The sequence below is a fragment of the Symphalangus syndactylus genome, chromosome 9 (genome assembly GCF_028878055.3).
Source record: "Symphalangus syndactylus isolate Jambi chromosome 9, NHGRI_mSymSyn1-v2.1_pri, whole genome shotgun sequence".
NCBI classification, from domain to species: domain Eukaryota; kingdom Metazoa; phylum Chordata; class Mammalia; order Primates; family Hylobatidae; genus Symphalangus; species Symphalangus syndactylus.
This window is the reverse complement of record NC_072431.2, coordinates 42,266,522-42,285,494: the sequence shown is the minus strand read 5'-3', so window position 1 is coordinate 42,285,494 and position 18,973 is coordinate 42,266,522. Positions and strand designations below refer to the sequence as shown.

The 18,973-nt window shown below is 43.6% G+C and overlaps 1 protein-coding gene across 5 annotated transcripts in view; it reads left to right on the top strand.

Moving 5' to 3' along the window:
• Positions 1 to 18,973, top strand: part of TANC1 (tetratricopeptide repeat, ankyrin repeat and coiled-coil containing 1) — a 268,517-nt gene that overhangs the window by 175,456 nt on the left and 74,088 nt on the right. For 3 of the 5 annotated variants that reach the window (XM_055292020.2, XM_055292019.2, XM_055292018.2), the window contains 2 exons: positions 6,841 to 6,971; positions 8,062 to 8,248. The exons of 1 other annotated variant lie outside the window; for it this stretch is intronic. In XM_055292020.2, coding sequence (XP_055147995.1) covers positions 6,841 to 6,971; positions 8,062 to 8,248 — 318 coding nt within the window. The remainder of the gene's footprint in view (positions 1 to 6,840; positions 6,972 to 8,061; positions 8,249 to 18,973) is intronic. One more of the 5 variants, XM_055292022.2, reaches the window with a different exon arrangement.

Sequence of the window (18,973 nt, the reverse complement as noted above, 5' to 3'; positions counted from 1 at the left end):
ATAATAATACAAAACCCTTTTGTAATAATATGGAGAAGGTATTTACATTTCCCTTTGTTGACATTTGCACTGATGCTGCAAAGGCAATTGTCAGTAAAACTTCTGATACCTTAGTATATGTCAAGGCACTGGCTACACTAGTAGTCCTGGTGTTCTTCACTGCTACGTGCTGGCATCACAAATAATAATTCACTGAAGAATGTCCTTGACGAAGCACTAAAAGTAATGTTATTAAATCTTCACCCTTGGAGACCCATCTTTTTAATATTCTGTGTGATGAAGTGAGAAGTCTGCGTAAAGCCCTTCTGCACGCTCTGAAGTCTGATGGTTGTCTCGAGGCAGAGCACTTGTATGATTGAATTGTAAGCTGAACTCGCTACTTTTAAAATGGAATATTGTTTTTATTTGAAAGAATGACTGACAAACCATGGTTATTCTGAAGGTAGGTATTTGGCACACCTTTTCTTCAAAAGGAATGAAATTAGCCTGGCACTTCAATTAAAAAAAAAAAAAAAAAAAAAAGGCCAGGCGTGGTGGCTCACACCTGTAATCCTAGCACTTTGGGAGGCCAAGGCGGGCGGATTGCCTGAGATCAGGAGTTCGAGACCAGCCTGGCCAACATGGTGAAACCCTGTCTCTACTAAAAATGCAAAACTAACTGGGCGTGGTGGTGGGCACCTGCAATCTCAGCTACTCAGGAGGCTGAGGCAGGAGAATTGCTTGAACCCAGGAGTCGGAGGTTGCTGTGAGCCAAGATTGCACCACTGCACTCCAGCCTGGGCCACAGAGCGAGACTCTGTCTCAAAAGAAAAAAAACAACCCACTAACCCTGACAGGATTAGTTGCCAATGATAAAACTTGACATTTCAAATGAAAATTAGGTTTTTTGGGAAATTTTACACCAGTCACATTGAGCTTGATGGTTTCCCAAGACTTTTCAATTGAGATCTCTGGTAATGTGATGTTTTGATATTATGTGATAACATTTGTCAACATTTGCAAAATCTGCAAAACCATTATTTTCCAAATGACCCAATGCATAATGTTACACAGTCTTGCATGGGTAAAAGATCCATTTAAAGTATAAAACAGACCATTGGATCTTACTGTAACAGTAAAAATTCATTGATGCAGATTGAGTCAACAGTGGAACTTAGCTTTAAGAAATTGCTGTTTCCAGCACTTGGGGAGGCTGAGGCAGGAGGATTGCTTGAGCCCCAGGAGTTCATAACCAGCCTGAGCAACATAGCGAGACCCCTTCTCAAAAAAAAAAAAAAGGGGGGGGGGGAATTGCTGATTGTCAAGTTTTGGCTAGATGTCGGAGAAGAATATCTATAATTAACTAAAAAGACTCCTCTCTTTCCCAATTACATATCTGTCTGAGGCTGCAGTTCTTCATGTGCTTGAACCAAAAGAACTGATCCTCACAGATTGAATGCAGAAGTTATGTAAATCCAGCTGTCCTCTATTTAATTGGACATTAAAGTTTGTAAAATTGTAAAAACATTGCCATTCTTCTTAACTAATCTTTAAAATCAAAAGTACAGCTTTTTACCTATGTACCCGTAAGTTAAAAATTAGTTTTTTAATTAAAATATTGTTAACATGAAGTTTTATAACCTTAAAATGAACTAACATACAGTTTAAAAATTCTTAGTTTTAATACCTAGTGTGATAAATATCAATAGACATAACCCTCATAAGCCTGCAGTCCTCCGTTTTTAAGAGTGAATTCTGAGACCAAAACGCTTAAGAACCTACTGTACTGACTCTAGAGGAAGGAAAAGAGGGAGAAAATAAAAATAAAGATGAGAAAATTGATCCAAACTCTGATAGTCCTCTAGACTTAAGAGGATGAAGACTTTGAGTTGAGTGATGGATGACTGAAGAAGAAGAGGCTAATTCAGCAGGCATTTTGAACAGAGAAATAGCAAGTTTGCTGATAATTTCAATATGGGGTGGATGACATGAAAATTTTGAAGGTAACCTGCATGGTAACTATGTTTTGGTATTACAGACCAGAAACAACAAATTATTGACAGAAACAGAGCAGGTCCATGGATGAATATTCCTTTTTATTTTTATTTTTTTGAGACGGAGTCTCACTCTGTGACTCAGGCTGCAGTGGCACAATCTTGGCTCACTGTGACCTCTGCCTCCTGGGTTCAGGTGATTCTCCTCCCTCAACCTCTGGAGTAGCTGGGATTACAGGCATGTGCTACCATGCCCAGTTAGTTTTTTTGTATTTTCAGTACAGGCAAGGTTTCACCACATCGGCCAGGCTGCTCTCAAACTCCTGATCCACTCGAACACCTGATCACTCAGGTGATCCATCTGCCTCGGCCTCCCAAAGTGCTGGGATTACAGGTGTGAGCCACCGCGTCTGGCCAATGTTCCTTTTTAAATACTGTTTTTGGAAATCTAAGGAGGGAGGGAATGGTAATGGCTAAGAAGGAGCAGACAGAAACAGGGAAAATACTTGTAAGTAGGAGTCATGGAAGGCAAGAGGATAAGCGAGAAGCAGGTCATGGATAGATAGAAGCAGAGGATTAATGTCAAACCAAGGGCCTGTTTCATTTAGCAGACTAGATTCACAGTGCTGTCTTGGACACTTGGTATTAAGTCAACTGTTCAAGGTCACATGGTGATAGGTCACATGATAGTGAACTGACGAATGTGGTCAGCAATACTCAGTGTTCTTTAGAGTCTGAGGAGGACGAGAGTGGAGGAGAGACTCTTCTCTATGGAATGATAATACTTGGTGATCGCTAGGGACCTGCACTCCTCCCCTGGCTTTAAACAAGAGAGAATGATTGGAATGGAAAATGAAAGCAGTAAGGTGCAGGCCAAATTGGGATGGTTTGGTAAGCAGAAAAAGGAGGGGGTTTGTTGTCACGAAATAGTGAGTTTACAAAAACCTACTTGAGGCAGAAAAATTATGAACAGAAAGTTATGTAAGACATACATACAAGCACATTTGAAAGTAGATATGAACTTGTGAAACCAGAAAATAATCGCAAGGAAGTGTGGGCTCTTGGTGTTAAAGTTGGTAGAGATAATGACCAATTCTATAGCATCTTGTGGTTTATAAGCTGTTTCTCACACACATTGGTTTTGAGCCTCACAACCTGTAGGAAGTGGGTATGATCACTTCCCTCACTAAGAAAGTGCAATTGAGAGAGGTTCAGTACCCAAAAGGGTCTGGACAGTGGTTAGCACTGAGAACACCCTGGCTTCTCAGACAGTGGCAGAAGATGAGAAGATGATTGTAGAGGATACTGATGGTTTAAAGTTATGATGGCAGTCGGGGAGCTGGTCAGTTTGTGGACTGCTCCTTAGCATTTGTGCCCCCAAATATGGTCCACAAGGGGGTGAGTAGCTGAATAGAGGCAGCCAGAAGTGATTCAAGAACTTCCCTTTACCTTTCTCCTTGCAGTCAGCCTTTCACGCTGTGTAATACTGAGGGTTCCATGAATGTGCTGCTGGGGGGAATATCGTTCTCCACTTGCCTAATGGATTCCTAGGGCATGCGAGGCCAATTATTCGCTCATCTCCAAATATAGCTGTCATACAGTCGTCAGATATTTAAATCTGTGAAATGCAAAGTGAAGTCTTTTCTCCAGCCCTCATCCCACTGGTATTGGGTAATGTACACCCATTATTGATCAGTGATTTAATATTAACTACATGAATGAAAATAGACTTGCTATTTAGAGTGGTCCGTTTGAATTTGACTTGGAGGTGCTTTTGTAGTAACTAGCTTAAAACCATCTGGCTGTTAAGATCTCAGTATTTAGTGAACAGCTATGCAAGTAGACATGTATTTCCATTTCACAGCATGTCCATGTGAGTTTCTAAGCAACTCATCTCTCCCAAGATGGCTCAGTGACACTTCTCCCAGGGGGTCCTTCTGCCAGAGTAAGAAGTTCAGTGAGAGAGGGCTCTGTGCATTAGGGAAGGGAGAGATTCAGACAGCTTCATGTGGATTAAGGAATTCAGACTGAAGGGGACCTTTTAAGGGGACGATCACTGGGTTGACATTTTAGAAGACAGAATAATATGAAAAGACAGGTGGGAAGCCTTTGGAAGAATACAGTTGCAGTGCCTTAATGGATATAAACATGAAGTAAATAATGTCTGTCCATTCATCCCAACCCCGGGTAAGGGTTTAGAACTTGGGTAGCAGCAAAGTCCAGGTTGTACAGTTAAGGAGAACAGTTGATCATGAATTTGGGTGTCCCTTTTCCTTTTTTTTTTGGAGACAGAGTCTTGCTCTGTTGCCAAGGCTGGAGTGCAGTGGCACAATCTCGGCTCACTGCAACCTCTGCTTCCTGGATTCAAGTGATTCTCCTGCCTCAGCCTTCCGAGTAGCAGGGATTACAGGCATCTGCCACTACGCCCAGCTAATTTTTGTATTTTTAGTAGAGATAGGGTTTCACCATGTTGGCCAGGCTGCTGTCAAACTTCTGACCTCAGATGATCCACCCGCCTCGGCCTCCCAAAGTGCTGGGATTACAGGCGTGAGCCACCGCGCCCGGCCTAGGTGTCCTTTTTCAACTCAACCGTTAAAGCTGGAATCACCACTGCTCCCCAACTTATCTGAAATGGGTTGGATGGTAAGTTGTTTTTGGATTTAAAAAAAAAAAAATGAAACACTTGAGAACCTGGAGTATCTGTTTGCAGACACAGTGTAGAGGCAGCAGCCACTGTGCTGGGGTGTTGTGGTCCCCCTGCTGCACATATGACCTACATAGGATCAGGGTCCTCCTGCCAGTCCCAAGTAAGCCACAGGCGTGGCCTTGTTTGTTGTCGAGGTGAATTCTGTGGAGCCAAGCTCCTGCAGCTGTTCTCTCTGCCTCCATGGCAGCTGCCAAATGGGAGTCGTTTCTGGCTCTCCACACAGTGTTTCAGGTTGAACCAGAAGCTAGACGTTCTGGGGCATAATCACAATCGGGAGCAGTGTGGAGATTGTTTCGAAAGGGAAGCGTGGTGTGGAGTGGAGAAACTGCGGAGATCTGCCCCCTCACCCACTTCTTCCCCTTTCCATCTGCGTCCTGTTCCCTCCCTCCAGCCCAGCTGCCACCTGAGATAAAGTAGCTGCCCTGCCTGGGCCCGGGGCAGAGGCGGAGGGAGGGCAGTGCCATCCTGTTCTGAGGGCCTCACCCCTTGGGTGTGCCTCTGTCTGCTGATCTGGTTTGGTTCCTGCCCTTCTTTCCCAAATGCCCAGCTACCTTGAGAATCAAAATGTGCTTTGAGGTAGGAAGGGACCTCCTGTAGAGCAGCTTTGGCATGTGGTCGACCCGCCCTCGGGTGGCTCCTTTTCCCTGTGTTGGCTTGGGGCCACTGCCCCTTCATGTTTGGCTCACATGGTCCGGAAGCATCAGGGCTCTTTTAACCCAGAGTAGTCAAGCCTTGGTTTCCTTACCCCTGCAGTTTTCCAGAGCAGCTAAAAAACATCCAAGCTGGCAAACCATTCTTCCTACTCCAAACATTAGGAGCTTTTACCAGTAAGCAAGGGGTGGGAAGCTTTTCCTTTCTTGAACATGCTGCCAGCGTAGTTTCCCTTGTAGCTGCCATCCTGGGTGCATGATTTGCAAAACTGATATATGAGTGAAAATAAGACAGATGGCCTTTGCAAAAGCTCTGCTTATTTTGATTTTTTTGGTTCCTTACAAAAGGCGAAGTGAGCATTGATCTTTGTTGGTGCTGTTGTGGCTCAATGGCAACATCACTGTGTTGTTTCCTCATTTTATTTTTCCTAAGACATTTACCCATTATCTGCAGATTTTCACATCTAAGCAAAATAGGTTCATATGAGTCTAGTTACCTAGACAATTAATAAAAAAGAGCAAAATGTTGAGTGGCTATGTCATAGGTTACTTATTGTTAAGTTACAACTTTGTAAGCAGCTTGCTTTGTAAATTTTTCATCCCCTGATGGATGCTGATTTTAGAAGGTGAGAGAAGTGTTAGAAGGATGTGAATATTGTTTTATTTATTGGCCATAATGAAGTGCCTTTGGGCTTTTTGGGTACAGGGTTAACCTACAGCTCAACATTTAAATCAAATCCAACCATAAAATTCTCTTTAGTACAAAACAACCAGATGACCAACCTCAGGGAGAACCCAAGAAAAGCTGGGCTTTCCCAGCATTGCTGTGCTGCATTCTGAGAATATAGCTTGATTTTTCTACATCTTTGCATGGACAACAGTGGTACTGGGTCCTGTCTCTTGGGACAAGTTTCACTGTGATTTTAAATTTTTGTTTCAACTTGGATTCTTCACAATTGACCGTCAAGTCGAAATCCTGGTTTTGACTTTCACTACTGTGGGATGTGCACAGGAAGTTTTCCACCAAATTTTCCACATAGTTCCCCTGGCTTGTTTAATGCCAGCTTGGATTTCAGTTTTACTCCAACACCTAAATAGCCTGGGTCTCTATCAGCATGCCACTAGGGTTTTACCTCATTTCAGCCTCCTGTGGGCATGGACACCCTGCACTCTGTGAGGGTAACATGAAAGATAGGCCCTTTTCTTACCCAAGCTAATGTCTGAAGTACCCGTTTTCACATGACTCGGAATTAGGAATCGCCGTCAGATAACACTGGGCTCTTCTGACTCACCCTTTGCACTTGGAGTTTTTGTTTTACTGTTTCCTTAACCTGTCACAGTTCCTTAATTAGAATGTATTGCTAGAGGACAGGCTGCGCTGTCCAACTTTGTGTGCATTTTATAGAAACACACAAAATCACCAGACAAGCAGCTGTAGTGTGAACTCATCCAGATGCGATACTGAAATTCCCCAGAGGGGCATCTTCATTGTTTTCTTTCTTTGTTCCAGAAGCAAAGGCCGATAATGAACCGAGCTGTTCGCCGGCAGCTCAAGAACTGTTGACAAGGCTGGGATTTTTACTGGGAGAAGGGATCCCAAGTGCCACACACATAACCATTGAAGACAAAAATGAAACCATGGTAATGCCCGAGGAAGACACTACATTGCATACCTCTTCAGAGGATGAACGAAGCAATAACCATCTTCTCCCTTTCCTTTAGGAGGGAAGCCATTGTTCAGTTAAATGAGTTCTGGGCTGTTGTGTATTGAAATTTATTTCAACAGTTTGGTTCTGGGTTTTTGCAGTGGGGAGGTGGGGAAAAGGAGAAAGAAGCAGAACATAAGAAAATGTCCACATTAACCTTCTAGTCACCACCCAGAGAATAATGGCTACATGAATTAAAGAGGCTAAAAGAATGCCTTCATAATGCTACTAGTACTTTTATAGCACCATTCTTCTCGTCTGGTTGCTTTGGTATATGCTTTCCTGTGCTTTTTTAGCTGTTGAGATTTTGGAGGGTCAGTGGGGTGAGGAAAAGATTTATAGGAGATGAGGCAGAGACAAAATAAGATGAGATCAAATGGTCCATCTATCAGGAAAGCACTTCCCCTCCCAAGGGAGCAGCAGCATGCACCCTGCCACTTCCCAGATGTGATGTGTGCATCTGAATAGCAATGCAGGATGGAGCTTCTACCCTGGTGAAGGTCTCTGCGCTGCAAGGGAGGGTGTCATGCATTGACTGAGACTGCAGTGGTCACCAGTCTCCTTCCCCTGATTGCAGAGCCCATAAATCTTGAGGAATTGAGTCAGGTTGCAGTGTTCATGAAACATTACAAAAACAGAGTTCCCAGGTTTTCCGTACAGAGGTCAAATAACCCATTTGTCTTCTGCAGACTTTAAATGAAAGGAAGTCTGCCTGTTTGCCATTTCTGTTGTATCAATGTGCATCCTCACTAAATTATTGCTAAGACTGACCTTTTAATAAAAAGGAAAATCACAAAGGAGGGGAACAGAACAAAGATACTGCTCTCTTAAAATTTGGAAGACCACATATACATTTATATAGATAAAGCTCCATGAATCCATATCTATACACACATATCTCTTTAGATTTTTTTAAAACTTCCGTTTTCCTGTTCTTAGTTTTATTGTTTTAGCACAAAAACAAAAGCATGTGTCGAAGCATCCTGTGTAAGCCGTGCTAACTCCTCCTTCCATTCATCTTGCAGTGCACAGCTCTGAGTCAAGGCATCAGTCCTTGCTCCACACTAACAAGCAGCACCGCATCTCCTAGCACCGATAGCCCCTGCTCAACCTTGAATAGCTGTGTCAGCAAGACGGCAGCCAACAAAAGTCCCTGTGAGACCATTAGCAGCCCTAGTTCCACCCTGGAAAGCAAGGACAGTGGAATTATAGGTAAGAAGCACACTGCTCGGTAATGTAATGGCTTGAAGCTCGTCAACCAGAGCATTCACCAGGCACTTCCTCAGAGGGTTTTAGCGTGGTCTGTGAAGGTCAGTCTGCCAGCGCCTGCTCTGTTCTTTGCAGGCGGCACTGACTCCATGTGTAGCTGAGAGAATGGAGCATTGGCTTTTACATTCCTTGATGTTTACTTTATAACAGTCAGCTCATTTGTTAAAAAAAGGAATCCAGATCAGATCTGGCCTGCAAAACAAAAATCTTTGCTCTTCTATATTCAGTTCCATTTGTTGGGCATCAGGTCCCACTGGGGCATACAGCAGAGCAATGAAATTCCTGCATATTAAGACGTCGTCTTATCCCAATCTCAAGGTCACTTATTTTCCTGATGATAGCTCAGGCGTATGTTTTCTAGGGTTTCTTATCATGGGATCTGACTGCGTTTTGAGGCCGGAATTTTCTAAGGATGACCTCCCTGAGCCCCTACACCCGTGTAATAAGTGTGGTTGTCCTGAAGCCTAGGGGTCAGGAGACCTGGGTTCCAGTGCTGACTTTTAGGCCGATTTGCCAGGTGACTTGAGCAACGTTGAATTTACCTTTTTGCATACTTTCTTTCTCTAGAAAATTAAGAAAATTAAGGATTTTGATTAATCCAGTGGTTTTCAGTCCCAAGTTTGTATTAGAATCATCCACGGAATTTAAGAGTCTTTATTTTTATATGCCATCCCAGACAGACTGCATTTATGTTTCTGCAGCTGGGCTCCAGTGTCTGTGTGACTCAGGTCTCCAGCTTGGTGCCTTTCAGGTAACAGATGGGTGGGACCCCTGGAGGGGATTATTCAGGCCTTCCTCTGTTCCAAGATTATATTGCAGTTTCACTCAGAGCTCTTCTGAAAGATTTAACTCCCCTTTTGCTGAGTTATGCATGTGTCTTTGAGGGATAGTTTATGCTTTATTGTGGACTGAATGCCACTTCCATATTACTGTGTAATCAAATGGAATGAACAACCTTTGAGCTCCTTATTTTCTTTAGTCACCTGCAGTTTATTTCAAGTGTAATTTGGAAAACCAGGCAGCAGGTTCATCCAGTTTGCACTTTGGAGATTGCCCCAGAAGGTCTGTGAGATTCCTGGGATTGGGTTGTGGGCTCTTTGGTGTAGACCTCACTATAGCTTCTAGAGGGGCCCCTCAGCTTAAGGAAGGCGGCTTCTTGCTATAATTTTCAATTGAATCAGAATCTTTTGTGGATTTTTGTTTTATTTTGCCTTCATTCTTTATTATGATGAAATTCACATAACATAGTATTCACTCATTTGAACCATTGGATGGTTTTTAGTATATTTAAAAAGTTGTGCAACTATCACCGCTATCTGATTTTAGAACATTTTCATTATCCCCAAAAGAAACCCTGTGACCATTAGAAGCCATACTCTATTTCTTACTCCAAGCTCCCCAGTCCTAGTCAACCAGTAATCTATTAATCTTTCTGTCTCTGTAGCTTATTCTGGACATTTCATATAAATGGTGGGCCGAGTTTTGTGTAGCAAATTTATATTCTTTTCACTCAGCTTGAAGGCCTTCCAGTGAGCTTATTCTGCTAATTCCCCATTCTCATCTTACCCTGCTTCCCCAGCTGCTGTTTAGTCTAGTTCAGCTAATTTTTCCCAGCGTTACTTCTGTTCTTATGCCCTATCTCTTCTGAGCTGTCTACCGTAGATAGATCTTTGGTATTTATTCTGAGATAACCAGATGACTTTCTTCACAGTATTCTCGGTTCTTCTGAAATTTCATCTCCTGCAGATAATTTATCTTCAAGGATGTGGCCAGTGCGGCGTTGTTTTGACGGGCTTTTTCTTTTGAACATCCTGGCCATTGGCATTACATGCCTCTGATTATAACCAAATCTTTTTTTTTTTGCTTTGATAGTTACAAACTTTTCTTGAGACAGGGTTTTGCTCTGTGGCCCAGGCTGGAGTGCAGTGGTACAATTGTAGCTCACTGCAGCCAAACTTCTGGGCTAATGCAATCCTCCCACCTCAGGCTCCCGAGTAGTTGGGACTACAGGCATGTGCCACCACACTTAGCTCATTAAAAAAAATTTTTAACATACTTCGCTATGTTACCCAGGCTGGTCTTAAATTTGTGGCCTCAAGCATTCCTCCCACCTTGGCCTCCCAAAGTACTGTGATTACAAGCATGAGCCACTGTGCCTGGCCCAAACTTTTGATAACTGAGAGCCACCCATTCGTTTATTTCTCTTTCTCTGTCATTGAGATACAGTGCCACAATTTTTAAGGTATTCTAAGCAGAGGAAAGAAACGGTGCTGGTTTGGTTTTTTGTGTTGTCAATGAAAGATTAAACTGCAGGAGGTTCTTAATAGTTAATCTCATACAGTCCTACCCAGTAGCTGACTGTTAGGACCCCTCTTACATGTTCCCCATAGTGTCTCAATATTCCCCTTCAGTGTATTTGTTCTTGTTTTGTTATTTAATTTTCTCTCCAGATGTAAACAGAGGTCTCATTAATCCAGCTATCTACTAGGTTCCTAGCATGATGCTGGAAATGAGAAATTAAGGAAAGAGAAGTGTTGCCACTGTCGAGTTGCATCAGGGGAGGGAACATTCAGTTTATATAGAAGCTATGCAGGATCCCCATTCCACATGGGCTTCATCAAACCTTTCACTGTCTGTGTTATAACCTCTGCCATGATGACAGAGTAGCATATTTCATGACATTGAAGCTGCATTTTTCCTCTGCTCAAGCCAACATGTTCCCATAACTCGACTGAGCATGAAAAGTGGCAACTGTAGGTGAAAGCAGAAGAAATTAGGAAGTGGCTGGTAAGTCCCTCTCATCCAGAAGACCCCAGCTCTGGAGACCATGTCTCCCACTCTGTTTTCCTGCAGGTTGCAAGGGCTGTAGAGGGATGAGAGGGAGGCACTGCTGTTGACAACGTTCCTCTGTTCTCTCTCCTTCCGTGACATGCAGAATTAGAACTTGTTGCCAAGGGACACGCTGGAGGTGTGGTGGGGAGGAGAAGGAAAAGATGCAAGAATTTCCTCTCCAGGCAGACTGTAGCCACAGGTCTTTGAAGAGGCAGGAGTGGTGGGGACAGAAAGGGGAAGAGCTTCCTCTTAAATCAATACAGGGTGTGCAGGTTCCACGGCCTCTTCACAGAGCAGGTTATCTATGACTCAGTTGTGGTTCTGTGATTGCTGGAGTAGGGGTGTGCCTTTTTCCATCTGAAGAACATGCCTGTTTTTATAAGGTGTAGCCTGGGAATGGCAGCTTTTGGGCATCGTAAGTGTTTCACAGAGTAAACTATTCAAGAGCACCATGACCCTAGTTGGGCGGAGATGAAGATGAGATACCTTGGCTTCCTGCTTTGGAAGACCTAACAGTGGCTTGTAAAACAGGCTGGTGAGGACCCATGCTCCCAATTACATAGGGCCTAGAGAAGGCAGGAAGAGGCTTTCCATTTAATTTTCCATTTTAAGTAGTTTAATATTTGTCAGCCAGTAGAGCTGGGGTTGGAATGGCAGAGGCTTTGGGGGCGGACTGGTACAAAGTGCACACAGCTGCCGAGGCCTTGCAAGCTTTGGGCAGCTGTGGGCTCAAAGCAGGGTTCCACGTACAGTATTCGCATGGTTTATTCAGAGCAGTTTGGGGAAATTTCAGACAGTGCTAAACCATCCTTTAAAATTCCTGGACCTTTCTTTACTCTTTAAGCTGATTTGCATCATGTTGGTTATATTTAATCTAAATATTTTTGTCCAGCAGATGCAGGGACAGGAAGCTTGTGTTCCCACATGCCCAGGCACCCAGTTTAGAAAGAAATATAAAGTATGTGTTCTCATCAGGACTGCCACAGGGTGCCCTGCCTGTGTTCTGTTTCCACTGCTTAGGGGGAGAAAGGGCAGGCTAGTAACCAGTAGAAGAATTTACTGGGCCCCCTCCAGTCTTCCTCTCTGGAGGCCAGGGCTTAGTAAACCCCTCCTGCCCCCTGTTTCAACTGTATTATGTTATCCAGAGGGGAGTTCCACTTTATCCTCTTTCAGGAGGTCCAAGTTCTTCTGACATAAATGTCTTTAGAAGTATAATAATTCTGTCATGTAGAAATACTGTCTAAGCTGAATGGGATTAACTGAATTCCCTATGATTATCTTTTTTATTTTTTTAAGTGAACTTCCTTACTCTTTACATGTTAAAATCATTGGCATTACCTAGAAGTTAGTGTCTGATTTTCAAATTTGCAATGTGAAAATCTTCTCAATGTGAAACCCAACTGTACCCAATCACCATAAAATAGCTTTCAGTTACTTACTGTGAAAAGAAAAACTTCACAAAGTATGCTTTTAAAGGTGTTTCCTCCTTGTCTGAGAAAACATTTTTTCTTAGTGACATTCCTTTGAATATGACTTGCTTCCAACTGTTACAAATGGAAACTGTCAGCTGTATTAATCCCAGTTTAGAAAGAAATATAAAGTATGTTTTCATTAGAATGTGTGAAAACCAATCTGATTTTCAAACAAAGCATCACTGAAAATAATGTGTTTTAAAGTGCTTTGAGATAAATTTAATTTTTGTTTATGTACATATTGTGATAAAATTTTAAGTGTGTGTATTTGTTTCAAGAAAGTAGGCTATTTCTGCATTTAGGAAGAAAGAGGATAGAGCCTGGATGAGAAGCAACAAAGAAAACCCAGCTTTCCTATCAAAATAAAAAGAAATCCTTCCTATCCATTAATGATAGATGTGCAGAGGGGAAGGACTTATTCTGGCTGAGGGAGGGGCCGTTAAGTCAGTCACTCTCTCCATTCATCTTTTTAATCTGCCTTTACCTGTTGAGATGTGTAATCTCCAGAGTATTTTTGTAGTGTCCTGAATCGGCCTCCTTTGGAGAAACGGTGCTAGGACAGTTCCATGAAGGGAGGGGACCCTGAGGGAATGATGGCTGCCTCTCCCCAGCTGGGTGTGTCCGCCACACAGAGCAGGTATGTCATTTACCTGCCCGGCTCTCAGCACCTGAGCTGGCAGGCATGAGCCGCCACATTCCACCGGGCTAGGTGGCTTTCTGGGTGATTAAGTGCTCAGAATTCAAGCTCTTCTGACTGCTTTTCCTTTGCTTTCCTCATGCTTACATTTGTTTTCTTCTTGCTCAGTTTGAAGCAGAGAGGCAGGTATGCATTTAGACAGGGGAATACCTTCGTAGAAACACTTCTGCAGAAGTAGCTTACAGTAAAATATTAGACACCTGGTTAGTATCCTGCTAGAGTATCTTGCTAGAGTTTGATAATATTTATTTTTCTGCCTAGTTGCTTAGGATGTTTAAAAAAAATTATCACGGGCTGACTTTTATCTTCCTTTGACTCTCTCCTACCTCCCGCTAGGCTTATAAAATGAAAGTGATTCCAGAAGTAGCTTTAGACCTTTTATTTCCTGGACTTTGTGTCCCAAGGGAGATAATCAGATGCAGAGGCACATAAAGATGAATTAATTGTACTTTATTTTCCTTTTTGACTTATTGTAAATTCTGCCCTTTTGATTTTATGCTAATGCTGCTTTGTTGCCACCTGTATCGCCCTGTATCACTACTAAATTGAAATGCTTTGAAATTGATTTGGTAATAACTATTTAGACTGTTTCAAGTCTGGGTTAATACTCATTTTGCTACATTGCCTGCAATTTTTAAAATCATCCTTAATTATAGAAGCCCTTTTTTTTTTAAATCTCTTGGGTGAAGAGAAGAATTTTTCTTTATGTATATAATTTGGTAATATGCTTAATGTGGGAAAGAAATTCTTGGCAGTGATTTGAGTCAGCAAAGAGCCTGCTGTACTTTTATTCAGACTGTAGTTGGATTCTTCGGCTGTTCTATTGGTGTAGCAAGCATTTATTGGTGCCTACTGTGTACCAGGAGCAAGCATGTTCAGTACTGGGACAATAAATATAAGGCACAGCATCTATTGTCAAAACTTGTCCACTTGTGGGACTACAAAATGGTCTTCTGTGGAGAGTCTGAGCAAGTTGTCAGTTATTGAGAAGAATTTAAGACATGACAGTGATTGATACCTCTGATGGAAGATGTATGCTGTGGGTGCATAATGATACCACTAATCTAACTCTTTTCCAAAGTCTGGAAAAGAGTCATTAGGCTGTGTGAGAAACTCCAGTGTCTGTGCACAGGTTATGCGAGGCTTTACCAAAACACTGTGCTTTTTCTGGAAAATGTCATGTTATTTAAGTCCTTAGACTTGTCTCTGGAGACTGTTCTTCATTGTGTCAGACTCAGTTGGGCAGTGTGGTGGGTCCCATCCTCCCCCTCCAGCACAACCTGCTCCCAGCCATTCCTTTAGCTGTTTCCTCAGTTGAAAGGCCTGATGAATGTGGCTGGGAATGCGCGGCTCGGGCCCCTGGCCTTGCTGCATGTCATAGCAGAGCATGCCTTGCGCAACACAGGTGAGCACCAAGCTAGAAATTTGTTACAGAGATCTGGCTGTCACAAGCCAGCACACAGGGCTCCCAGCGCAAGGCCAGAGAGGGAGCAGGGCCCTGTGGCGCATTGGATGGGGCTGGGCAGTTGCAGAAGGAGAAGCCAGAAGTCTCCTGGAGCTGAAGGTTACCGTGCAGGGTTGGGGCGGGGGTCCAACCTGGGGCATTCTGTTGGCATTCCAGGCAAGGTGGCTTAAGTGCCTTCACTAGACCCCTCAGGTTAAAAGCTGTGGCTGCAGGTGAACCAGGGACTTTGTTCTCTGTGGTTGGTTAGTTTGCAGGTGGCCGGGCCTAGGTAGGGGTGGAAAGAAAAGTACAGTCTGGCATTTCTGGCCAGAAAGGTTTAAGGCAGGATGGTTTCATCGTGCAGGCTTTCCCTTACACACTTGGGAGAATCCAAAATGTGGCCTGGCGGCCTGAATGCCTGCTGGGTGTGAGGTGTGGGTGCACAAGAGAGGGACGCCACATGTCAGCCAAGAGGCCTACAGACTTCTGCGCTCGTTGCCTTGACTTGTCTCTGATCTTTTCCTGATCGGACTTCCTCTGCAGCAGTGAAACCTAATTTGGAAAGTTATTAGTCACAGGAGGCAGTCTCGCTATAGTAGTGGGCTTTTCCTTTTCTATTCACTTCTTCCTTTCATCCACTTTTATGAGCGGCCATTATGTTCCTTTCTTGTTTGATCCTTAATTCATTGGTCCAGTGTTTTAACTTTAAATTCTTCCTGTCAACCACTAAGCTAAATACAGAGGTTAAAAAATGTTTGCTTTTTAAGAGCTACTTTATTTTTCTTCAGTTGTGTGGGGAGGAAAACATTCCTGAGCATTCATGATGCCTGAGGCACTTGACATATGCCCTTATGTCTAATTTTCTCTGCAACCCAGGGAAGGACAGATCACTCTCTTCAGAGAGTCCTCATCTTGAAAATGGGGAATGCAAGACAGTCTATAACGTTCTGGGAGAAAATATCCATTTGTGATTTTTTTATCCTCTCAAAATGTGTATTTTCTATTATAATAGTATTTGTACATAATTGATAGTACATGTATTTGGGATGTATGCCAAGTCTTGTCTTAATAGTATGGTATGATCAGAGCAGTGTAGAGAGGCCGGGCATGGTGGGTCACGCCTGTCATCCCATCACCATGTGAGGCTGAGGTGGGAGGATCGCTTGAGCCCAGGAGTTCAAAACCAGCCTGGGCAACATAGGGAGATTTTGTTTCTACAAAAAAAATTTTAACATGGGCCAGGGGTGCTGATGGTGCATGCCTGTGGTCCCAGCTACTCAGGAGGCTGAGGTGGGAAGACCGTTTGAGCCCGTGAGGTCTAGGCTGCAGTGAGCTGTCATTGCACCACTGCACTCCAGCCTGGGCAACAGAGTGAGACCCTGTCTTGAAACAAACCGTGTAGAGCCCCATTCTGGGATAGAGTGGGACTTAGGGCATTCTGGGGCTTTCCTGTCCATAGGGCTGTTAATGAGAGTCAGTGAGTTGAAGTGCAAAAAGAACTTAGAATGAAGCCTGGCATATAGTAAACAGTATTCCAATATTCATCTTAGCCACTGTTGTGATTTCCTAAGGATCATTACTTAATTCCTCACCAGCGAATTTGAAATGCTCAAAACAGACATGTAATAAACCAAGATTTTTCCTTTTCCATGAAGGTTTGAGTTAGGGAAAGTATGAAATAGGGCAAGAGAAAAGATGCATTGAGGAGTCACATTCATAAGACTGTATTCTTCTAAGTGGGCAGAAAGCTTTACTCCTAAGTTTCCTGATAGCTAGTGGAAAGAGAGAAAACACATATGGAAGATGGTGTTTATAAAGACAAAAATGTCCAGTGCCCAAAATGGTACCGGGTCTGGAGATACATACCTCCTTGTGGACCCCCTAGAGGGGAGAAGCCAAGGTTGCAGCAAGCCCCTTGCTCTTTTCACCTCTTATCTTCTCTGTAGCTCAAAGAGAAGGTCCTGATGAATTGTTTGTGGCATATGTTTGATATCGCTGGCCCTTAGTTCCTAAACAATCCTGGGCTAATGCTGTAGTCAGGTTACAGTTAGCTTTCTTCTTGATGTTCATTTAAGCCTATAACTTGATTTGGATCCCACCAAACTACCTATAGGGCCCTGGACCTACACTGATTTTATTTTTCTTTTGGTGATTGTATTTTAAGTGTCCATTCAACATAGAACCTTCAGAAGGCAAGGGGTAAAGAAAAGTTGGGTCCTAGCACTTTAGGAGGCCAAGGTGGGTGGATTGCTTGAGCTCAGGAGTTCGAGACCAGTGTGGGCAACATGGCGACACCCTGTCTCTACAAAAAATATAAAAAATTAGCGAGGCATGGTGCCCGTAGTCCTAGCTACTTAAGGGGCTGAGGTGGGAGGATCGTTTGTGCCTGGAAGGTCGAGGCTGCAGTGAGCCGAGATAGCACCACTGCACTCCAGCCTGGGCAAGAGAGTGAGACCCTGTCTCAAAAAAAAAAAAAAAATGTTGAGAAGGTGAAGAAAGAGTGCAGTCATATTTCAGAGCCTTACAGAGCAAAGCATCTGATGACTGAGTGGATGACTTTTTAACAAGGCAGACTTCATGAACTTTTAGCCATAGATAATTAACTCCATTTATGTATTGAGCACCGTGCAAGCAAACGGTGTTTTAAAAATACGCTGTATGTATAATCAGAAGAATTGGTATTGGCTATACCACTAATTGTGCATGCACGTGTGTGTGTGTGTGTGTGTGTGTGTGTGTGTGTGTGTGTGAGAGAGAGAGAGAGAGAGAGAGACCAGGTTCTCTGGAGCCTTTTATCTCTATAAGGCGGGGTTGATGGTTCTCAGCCTATCTGCCTCCTCTCATGGGATGTGATCAGGTATACGCCCTGTTATATTAAGAAAGTGAGCCAGGGGCAATGATGTGTGCCTGTAGTCCTAGCTACTTGGGAGGCTGATGCAGGAGGACTGATTGAGGCCAGGAGTTTGCGACCAGCCTGGGCAGCATAGTGAAACCCCGTATTATGGGGAAAAAAAAAAAAAGTGTTTTGGAAGTATTCTACCCCTCCCTGTACACTAGTACAGAGGAAGATAAGACACTGTCCTTGGGACTAAATGGAATGTAACACTAAATTGTGAGGCATAGCCTAACCTCACAGCTCTTTATAAAATTTAAGGCCTGATAAGTCGCTCAGTTTCAGAATGCTCTGTGTCAAGGGTGGCTGAGACCCAGTTTGGGTGATGATAGCAAGCCGTAATTGACAAAAGCTGCCATCTATACTAGTCCAAAGAACAAAATGCTAGAATTATTAAATTATTAAGCAACTATAAACATTAGCCAGTCTCTGGGAAATGTCAAATAGCACTTTTTAGAGATTTTTTTTTTTTTTAAGTCATCACAGTTAAGATGCTGCCCTTGACATGTGCTGTACTCACAAGCATTCTTGAGAGTGATTGACTGGGTTAACCTGATAGGAGTTTGAATTTCTGTAAGCTTGGAAGAAAGAAAGATGTCATTTATTGGAAGAACCAGGTTTCTCTTCTTGGGGACTCCGGGGCTGCCATGTTTGGTGTTGCTCTTAGGTTGTGCAGGGAAGCCAGGCTGATCTGGCCTTCATCTGCTCAGCTGGATCTGCTTCAGGGCTCAGATGGAGCTGAGCCAAGATGAGAGTGTCTGGGCTTCCAGCTGTGTAGGCTACATCTGATATTGAATCCCAGGAAGGAGTGTTCGTGGAGTGGCTTCTGATTTCCCAGCCTCCCTGCCTCTGAGAACCCTGGGACATGTGGACTGTGGAATGCCTCTCTCACAGGAACTTTGAGGGCAGCAGAAGGGCTGCCTCTTCTTCCTCACTAGTCTCCTTCATATAAACACTGCCCAGGCTGGGTGCGGTGGCTCACGCTTGTAATCCTAGCACTTTGGGAGGCCGAGGTGGGTGGATCACGAGGTCAGGAGATCGAGACCACGGTGAAACCCCGTCTCTACTAAAAATACAAAAAATTAGCCAGGCGTGGTGGTGGGCGCCTGTAGTCCCAGCTACTCGGAGAGGCTGAGGCAGGAGAATGGTGTGAACCCGGGAGGCGGAGCTTGCAGTGAGCCAAGATCGCGCCACTGCACTCCAGCCTGGGCGACAGAGCGAGACTCCGTCTCAAAAACAAAAACAAAAACAAAAAAACACTGACCTTACAATGTGTTCATTTCTAAATGGTTACCCCATCTGGGACTTCTCTTTGCAGTGACTGTTCCTG